Source organism: Macadamia integrifolia, chromosome 9 (genome assembly GCF_013358625.1).
Source record: "Macadamia integrifolia cultivar HAES 741 chromosome 9, SCU_Mint_v3, whole genome shotgun sequence".
In the NCBI taxonomy this organism is placed as follows: Eukaryota; Viridiplantae; Streptophyta; class Magnoliopsida; order Proteales; family Proteaceae; genus Macadamia; species Macadamia integrifolia.
In genome coordinates, this window is record NC_056565.1 from 29,259,570 (window position 1) to 29,268,925 (window position 9,356).

At 35.4% G+C, this 9,356-nt stretch overlaps 1 protein-coding gene across 1 annotated transcript in view; it reads left to right on the forward strand.

The window, feature by feature from the left end:
- The first annotated feature begins 1,774 nt into the window (after window positions 1-1,774).
- Window positions 1,775-9,356, forward strand: part of LOC122089879 (tyrosine decarboxylase 2) — a 45,973-nt gene continuing 38,391 nt past the window's right edge. The window contains exons 1-7 of the mRNA XM_042659623.1: window positions 1,775-1,957; window positions 2,049-2,169; window positions 2,355-2,427; window positions 2,603-2,833; window positions 3,832-3,995; window positions 6,103-6,243; window positions 8,230-8,289. Coding sequence (XP_042515557.1) covers window positions 1,956-1,957; window positions 2,049-2,169; window positions 2,355-2,427; window positions 2,603-2,833; window positions 3,832-3,995; window positions 6,103-6,243; window positions 8,230-8,289 — 792 coding nt within the window. The 5' untranslated portion in view covers window positions 1,775-1,955. The remainder of the gene's footprint in view (window positions 1,958-2,048; window positions 2,170-2,354; window positions 2,428-2,602; window positions 2,834-3,831; window positions 3,996-6,102; window positions 6,244-8,229; window positions 8,290-9,356) is intronic.

Consider the following 9,356-nt stretch of genomic DNA (forward strand, 5'->3'; position numbering starts at 1 on the left):
TTGGTGTGTGTGTGTGTGTGAGAGAGAGAGAGAGAGAGAGAGAGAGAGAGAGAGAGAGAGAGAGAATGGAGAATGGAGATGGGGTGGGATTAAGTGTATCAAATGGTGTGATTTTGGTTATTTAGTTCAGTTTCAATTTGATTGACATTTTGATAAGGTGAAACCAAAATTACATGAGATAGGAATAAGATGAAATCATAAATGTTTTCATTCAATTTCAATTTTACTGATTTCTATCTGGTTTTTGTTGTCCAATTCACCATTAGTTTACATGCGGTTTTATAGTAGTGTCAGTCTTGAAAAACGACTTGCAAATTCAATTATAATGTATTTTATATGGTTTCCAATTAAAAAAAAAAAAACCACTGAGGATAGTTCACCCAGTATCCTGGGTTTCACAAACCCCTATACAGTTTTAAGTATAAATCCAAAATACCCTCCAAAGAAGTTGTCTCGCTCATATCAAACCCATGATGAATGAATCATTGTGGTTAAATGGATAACTTGGTCCATGAAAAAAAAGGGGAGACTTCTTTATCCATAGAGTAATTGAAAGGTCCTACCAAAAAAAAAAAAAAAAGGAGTAATTGAAAGGGTATTTTTAAATTTATAGTAAAACATATAGGGGGTTTGTGAACCCTAGGATGGTGGGTAAATAGCGGGGTATCAAATGATCAGGTCAGGCCTAGTCAGGCTCGGCCAATTTCAAAGGTTGCACCATGAACTCTCATTTAGCTAAACGGGCTTAGCTAATGCGATCATGGTATGGTTAGTAATCGAGCCAATCGGTCTCGGGCTTTAATCAAGCTGCCATAATCGGGCCATAATCGGGCCATAATCAGGCTTTAATCAAGCTATAGACCTATTCAACTTTAAACGGACTTTAAACGAGTCCTCTTTAAAATTGGTCTCTTAAACATGCTTGAAGAGGAATTAACCTACGAAACTCAAATCAATTAAACTATGTCTACATAATCTAAGTTTAATAAGTTCAAATCAATTAAACTATGCATAAAAAAGATGAATCATCACCATTTCAACTGTACATATCACATAGCTTTAGCACTAAATGCAAATAATATTAAAAAATTAAAAAAATTAAAAAAATCCAAATAGTATCAAAGGGGTCTAGCTAGGTCGGGGTTAAAGGAGTCGATTCAAATCGAGCTTATAAATGTGTCAGGCCGGTCCGATGCCCGTCGAGCTAGGTGGTTGTACTGTGTACTACTCATTTATAAATGTATACACATTATTAATCGGGCTAGTGTAGGTCGGGTTATAAATGTGTTGGGCTCGATCGGGCCTGGAATTGGCAGCCCTAGTGAACTATCCTCTATGAGTGGATGAATATTTTATATTAAATTTTTTGTGAGAAGTGGTATTATAATAAATATGATTGAAATAGATAGAAGAAGAGGAGTAGTTAAATAAAAACTTGATAATAACAATGAATTTTTTAATAAAGAATGAAAAACGTTACTCAGATGACGGCTTGGAAAAAAGGTAGAGAATGTGAGAGTGGGTGGGTGGAAGAGAGTTAAAAGAAGTATAGTTGAGAGTTCCTTCGGGTACAGGCGGCTAGTGGAAATCCACGCGTCGACCATCAACCGTATGAGAACTTAAAGTCAGGTTTACGTACGAGGATGAGATCCGGAGTCTTTTTATCCCGACGGAAACGACTCCAACCACGCCGCATTTTAGGGAACTTTTCATTATTTTTATTAAAATTTTAAAATAATAATTTAAAAAGACAGAACCCTCTCCCTTTTATTTATTTTTCCCGAGTGGAGAAAACGTTTGTTTTTAAACAGAGAAGGCGTGGAAACAACCATTTTCAATTCTACAGGAAACCACTCAGCAGTCGTATATAGGAGGCTTGGACGTAAGTGTTTGTGGCTCTGTGCTGCGCTCTCTGATTCTCTCTCCTCTTCGCTTCTATAGCCAAAAGAAGAGAAATGTAAGAACAAGCTGCGTTTGATGTTGCATTTGGTAGTAAGATGGCTTTTTTATGTGTTTGATGACAATTAGTTTCTGGGTTTTGATTTCAGGGAGAAGGGATTGAAGCCGATGGATGCTGAGCAGCTCAGAGAGAATGCTCATAAGATGGTTGATTTTATTGCTGATTATTACAAGAACATTGAGAGCTTCCCTGTTCTCAGTCAAGTTGAGGTGCCACTTGCTACCATTTTACTTCTCCCTTCTTTCATTTGGAAACAAGAAGTTATTGTTCAAGTTCTGTTTGCAAACTCGCTTTTTCGGTTTTCAGTAGTTTCACAATTGTTTCTGGGCTAGTTTTTTCCGGCCACTGCCCTCCTAATCTAACATAATTGTTTGATTCTGTGCCCCCCATGCAGCCTGGATATCTGAATAAACTGCTGCCAGATTCTGCACCTACCCATCCTGAATCACTGCAAAATGTTCTTGACGGTGAAGTTACTCAACTTTTATTTTATTTTATTTTATTTTATTTTATTTTTTTTATTGTTGATCACATTAGCTTATTATTTGAATTGATTCACCAGTGGAGTATCTCAGTTGTTATTAACTTTCGAATTTGTTGATTGGGATGTATGACAATGAATTGATATTTTTGGGTGTACAGATATTCAGGAGAAGATATTACCAGGGGTAACCCATTGGCAAAGCCCTGATTACTTTGCATATTTTCCTTCTAATAGCAGTACTGCTGGGTTCTTAGGAGAAATGCTCAGTGCTGGTGTTAACATTGTTGGTTTCAGTTGGGTGACTTCTCCTGCTGCAACCGAACTGGAAGTTATTGTTTTGGATTGGTTTGGTAAACTGCTGAAGTTACCTGAAGATTTCCTTTCACAGGGTAAGGTAATGGTGAACAACTATATGATATGTTTAATGATATGAAAGTAGCTCTAGGGTTTCATTACCATGCTGATTAATTTGTTTTCTGCTAACGTTGGTTGCTTGAGAGTGGTTCCATTCACTGACTCATTATATGTTGCAGGCCATCATGTAATTCCTTATATTGTCCTTCGCTTCATTTTCTTTGACATATGAAAAAAAAAAAAAAACCATTTCATTTCAAATCACTGTGGGTTTGAGGTGACAGATTCCTGACACCCACATAATAAGGAGATAAAAAATTTTCTAAGAGAGTGAAGTCATAATATGTACAATCTAATTCATTCAAAGACATACTTAGAGTGTTGCATGAACCTTTAAACTTGGACTGAAGTGTTCTCTTTTGTGCCCTTGAGATAAACTTTGTTACCTGGACACTTGCGATCATGCCCAAGTCCAACACTTGACTTTTATGTCATGGTGCACGTAATTTGCACCCTTGGTGCACCTGGGTAAAGTAGGGGTATTAAAAGCTGAGGTATAAATGATGATCCATAGATAAATTGAATAGCGGCTGATTGTGAGTTTCTCTTGAGATTGAAAGATAATTCAAGTCTGATCTTGTGAACTGCTGAATATGGGGAAACTTGGAATATTTTGGGCTTAGCTAAATGGCCTGTATGTTATTTATTTTTCAACTGTTATAGTGCCAATGATCTACAAGCGTAAACGTGCAATGTTTCAAATCCTTCTCACTCATAGGAAAAAATCGCATATGTATAACAGTGATTTCTTAAAACTAGTTGTTCATCGGACTCAAATGCTCCATTGACTTAAATCTGGGAATATGAAAAATGCTTCAATTATGATGTTTAATGGAATGAAGTTCCACACATTTCTTCTATATATGGTATGATATATTTATTTAACATTTTATGTCTGAGTAAGTTTATTAGGTTTCCTTATTAGATATCACAGCAATATTATGTAATTCTTCTGTTTGGAATAATGTTGCAGGTAAAGGTGGTGGAGTGATTCAGGGTACAGCAAGTGAAGCTGTTTTAGTTGTTTTATTGGCTGCTCGTGATAAGTTCTTGAGTAAGATTGGAAAAAACTTCCTCGAAAAACTTGTGGTGTATGCATCTGATCAAACTCATTCTTGTCTGCAAAAAGCCTGCAGGGTATGGCAGATATTTGCATTAGTATCTTAGTTTCTAATAAAGTTTTATCAATTGATGAAGGGGTTTTCTTATTGACTTAAGGTGTCAAATAATTTGTTACCTTATTTTTTTTGTCATTTTAGTATAACACACTTTTTTATTTTTACATGTGTCCTAGAAAAAAGTGTGAAGACAATGACAACTTTTAACAATCACATAATGATAAGTCACTCTCAAATTATTTTGAAAACCTTTTTTACACCCAACTTAAAGAACATTTGGAATAAGGCCAGGGGCAATCAAAAGAAGGTTACAATTTCTAAATACACCTATAGAGGTATCATTTAAACTGTCCCATTGGTTAATATATATTATTGAAGCAATGAACCTATACTGGCTCTCCAAACAAAAGAAATAACAAATAAGTACTGTGATTGGGCTCAAGCATGGTTCAGTCCTGAATTTGGCTGTTGTGGATCATCAATGCCTTAAATGAATATTGAGTGTTTTATTGTTTGTTTCTTACGTCAATCACTTATCCTTCTTTACAATGGGTATGAACCAAGTCCTTTTAAATCACTTAGCCTTATTCTGGATTTCATTTTCTTTGTGAAGTGAACAAAATTAAAACAATTGTTCCAAGAATTCTGGTGAAATTTTTGAAAATGTCAACCTTGATAATTAACATGTTCATTAAAAATATGAGAAGAGGATGCAAAAGTCAGGGTGATAGTCCTGCATCTAATGCCATCAGAAACCGAATAAGATAACAATAGATTTTTGAAAGAGTATAGATCCAAAAGATAGGGAGGGTAATTCCTGTATTGAACAAAGGTATACCTATCCAGCTCTCACTGAGCATATTGGCCATCCTATTCTCATGTCCTGTTACAAGAGGAGAAAGTTGGATGGTGATGCAAAAGAACATGGATTTGATGTAGATTACTTAGATCTCCCTTCCATCTTTCTTCCATATAAAAACAATGACACTGACAAATTTTCTCCACTTATAACTGTACACCCTGTGAATAGAAACTTGAAAGCTTTGCAGAGTAGCTTCAGGCTCATTTTAGTTTAGGTTACTTGATTGAAGAGTTGCTTCAGAGTTCAGAATTCAACTTGTCATCTTTGAAGACTCGGAAAATACTTCCATGCTCCCTTATTTTGTCAGAGCTTCATTCTGGATCTATGCAAGATTTTATAACCAGTTGACTGGGAATTAAAGAGAAGCGAGTGGACCTGTGGGTTTCTAGGAATTTGTTCTATGATTCAGTTAACCTACAGAGCGCCCAGATTGTTGCTAAATTACTGTCCTTATGTTTTTGTTTTTCTTATTTTTTGGGTGTGGATTAGTGTTATGTTACTCTCTAGTTATTCAAGTTTTTAAGCTAATCATTTGTTTTAGAATATCTCAATTTCTGATTCGAATGATATATCTTTTTAGATTTTATATTTCTATGGTTATAAACATGACCATCTTTCTAATCAATATCGGTTATGTGTTTGTTGTGTTTTTGAACTATAGATTCTTGTCTCCTGCATTCATCATATTTAAAATGATTCCCATCTGGTAAGTCACATTGCACACACACATATAATATATATATATATATATATACACACATCATATATTGGCTTAGGTTCTTTTTCTGCATGGAAGCATTTTTCCTTAGTTGCTTATGAAAATAGAATGTAAGTATATCATTTGTAATTTCCAATTTTCCTTTTCTGAAATTCAGTAACCAGATTTTTCCTTAGAACTTATTACCTCAAGACAAAGAAGTGCTGTAGCTTAGGTTTAATCAGTCACCATACTTAGATTTTAGTGCTATTTCTCCAAACCTTCGGGGGAGTGGGTTGGCTAGTGTCTCTGTGATTTTCTATTCGGCCAAATGCAAGCTCTGATTCTGTTAATTTTAGTTTTAAATCTGGCATTGTCAATACCTTAGACTGTAGACATTAGATGCTGCTGAAATTGTAATAAGCAGTTCTTTGTTGATCACTGGAACAATATTCTTGTGAACACCTATCCTTTGTTGATCAGATCATATAATTTTACTTATGGAATGAAAATTTATCTGGCAATTTTTGTGATCTTTTTTTAATGATGTTTCCTGCATGATATCAGATTGCAGGGATTTATCCAGAAAATTGTAGACTGCTGAAAACCGACTCTTCTACGAACTTTGCACTTTCTTCTGATGTACTTAGTGAAGCTATCTCAAAAGACATTGCTGCTGGTCTAGTTCCAATTTTTTTATGTGCTACAGTAAGAAAACCAACATACAAACATTATTAATGTTTTGTTGCTTTCAGTGCTTCCTTAATCTGTGAATTCCTTTTAATGCTATCACATGTCAATATATTTCTTCTACCAATTCCTACTGATTGTTGTATGAAAATTTTGTTCCCTCATTTTTCATGATCCTATTTAATTTGTCACTCTTAAAGAGCTGCGAGATGCATGGGATGCTAAAGAGGAGGGTAAGAAATAAAAGATGGAAGCATGCTAGAAAACATCAGCAAATTGAATAATAAATAGTTAATCATCTTCTACTGGAACTGTGAGCAGAAATAGTGATGACAAAAGGAACAAAAAGTGAAGAACAATAAAAATGTTATTGCTAACTTGAATATGTGGAAATAGTTGCTTTTGTAAGGATTCCCACAAAATATGGGGAAAAAATAAAGAAATTTATGGGGGAAAAAAAAACTAGCATAAGAGGTTTATTTTTTGCCTTGACATATATGTTGGTGAGATCTCATTTGAGCAAACCCCAAGGGGGAAGTGGAGTTGGCAAGGGACCTTTGCCTTAGGAAGTGTGTGGTTCTGAGTTTGACTCCTCTTTAGTTACCTCCTTGGGGCCACTCACACGGGGGCGTTTGTGCTCTTCATTGCTTTCGGTGAAAGTTGAGTGGTTCTCATTTGTTAGAAATATTGATTAAGGGGTTCACAACATTGTTCATGTGAACAGTATTCACAGGTACTTTTCACGTGAACAGTAATTTTATATTGTTTTCCCTTTTATGCCCTTAGTAGGGTTATGTCACATGCCACTATTATAAATATTGAATGAAGTGGGAGTCTCAACATAAGGTTTTGACCCCCAAAGGTTACAGCCATCTCTCTTCTCTCTCTTTTCCCTTTTCTTCTTGTTCTTCTAATTTACATCATTCAACCCCAGTATGATCTGGTCCATGCGGTTGTGGGATCAGTATGGGCCTGTGGGACTAGTCAGGCCGAAGGCCTGGATAACCGTGGTTAGCAAAACTAAAAAAAGATCTTATTGAGCCATCATAAATGAATTTCAGATTGCATCAATACCCTTTAAGTTTAAGCCCAACATTTTTTTTTGTTTTTTCCTTGGCTTATGATTTTCTTGGTATCATTTTCAGTTGGTTCACCATTCTCTACAAGTGCTTGTAAAATAATGTTGAGAGAAATACACTTATTGCCAATATGCTTCAATGGTAATCATACATGGCTGGCAAGGCTGAGGTAAAGTGCTCCAAGAATGGGGTCTAAGCTGCAACGACTTTCTCCCCTAAAGAGAAAAAAATATAGTTTTGGAGCCAGTCTGTGTAATAGAATTCGAACTTTCTGAACCTCAACTGAGAGCACAAGTTTAATATATCTTCTCAGTTATGTATAAAAAATTAGGAGATCCTGAATGAGATATAGAGCTTTGAGCCACTACCATCTCTCATTTGGTGAATGACATTGTATGATGACATATTTCATGTTATTTGTGTATGGCTTGTCATTTTTGAGGCTTAGAAAGGACTACCTGAATCCTGTCTGGTTTCAATTTTTGGACCCAAAGTTGAAAACTTTCTGAAGCTAGATCACCCATCAAACTTCCTGGACCATGAAGTTTGTGATCCAGCCAGCTGAAGCTGCATCTCTTTCAATTCAACGTCAATGCTACTCATTTTGGTGCTTATACTTGCTTTTGTAGAATATTTATAGGATACTTTTTCAATCTCCTCAATTTAATTATATGCATTTCCATAAATGGATAGGAATAAACAAAAGTGAATTGCAGCTGTATAGTATGAGGTTCTAATGTTTGGAATTGTGGTAGTATGCAAATCATATGAAACTGAAATATGACATTACTGTTTATGTACATCTGGTTATGGAATTTATGATGCCAATGCCATGATATTACAGATCCTAGTTATGAATTTTGTTGGTTGCTAATTCCATGTTGCAGAATTTTTGTTAATGGATGTCTTTCTTGGTTATTTTCAGGTTGGTACTACTTCTTCAACGGCTGTGGATCCTCTTCCAGCTTTGGGAAAAATTGCTAAGGTGACTGACACAAGTGATATATTAAGAAAATTGTCATGGTTAAATCCATATTGCATAAATGTGCTGTGCTTTGATTATAGAGGTATTGGTTTTTGAACTAATATATACCTTGAATATAATACCACAAGTGGATGAATTTAAGTTCCAGTGATACTTGAATGGATGATGATACTGAAAACATTTCCTAGCAGCAAATTGAAACTTTTTAGAATATTATCATGGAGAAGGTATTGAAAGTCCAAATTGGAAGTTGTGGGGACTGCAAAAATAAAACTGCAATCTGTTGGTTTTGGGTACCTGGAATTTCTACATGCATTGACAGCATTTGGGTTAAATTATGTGATCTGGCTTTTGAAAAATCATATTTCTTTAATTGTATCGCTTAGATGTATGGAGTTTCAGTTTGCATTACTTTTGTGGTGTATGAGGGGCATAAGCTATGATTCTTCAAAGTGCAGGCACATTCCTAATCCTGCAATTTCTTTTTGCTTGTTGTTTATCCTTTTTCTTAATCTTTTAAATTTTCCTTCTGTATACCACAATTTTGGTGCTTTGACTGGTGGGCATGGGCCCTCACTTAGGAAGGGTTGTCTCTTGTATTTCAGTTCAAAGTTGGGCTGCACTTAGCCTGGGTGTGCCCATTGTGCTCTATGCAATGTTCTAGTCATGGCCTGGCCAGAGAAATTGTCAACGTTATTTATAATTTTTTGTTTTCCTAAAATTTAAAATCCTAAACCTGCACGGTACCTGTATTCCTGTAACAGTTTTCAGATCTGAAACAATCAACAATAAGCAGAAGTGTAAGAGTGAAGAAGAAAAGCAGAGAATAGGGCAGCAAAGAGCATTACTGATTGGAGAGAATAGTTGAATATCCAATCGGCAGTCACATATATATATTATATATTGCAAAATAAAATACAAAGACAAGTATAGCTTTACAAGTATGCGCACCCCTACTTAGTGTTCTAAAGCATGAAATAAAACTAAACCGCAAGGGTATGATGACAAGTTTACCCAAATAAGCTATTATTTAACAGTTCCTGTTCCATAAATAGCTTCCTCTTCCT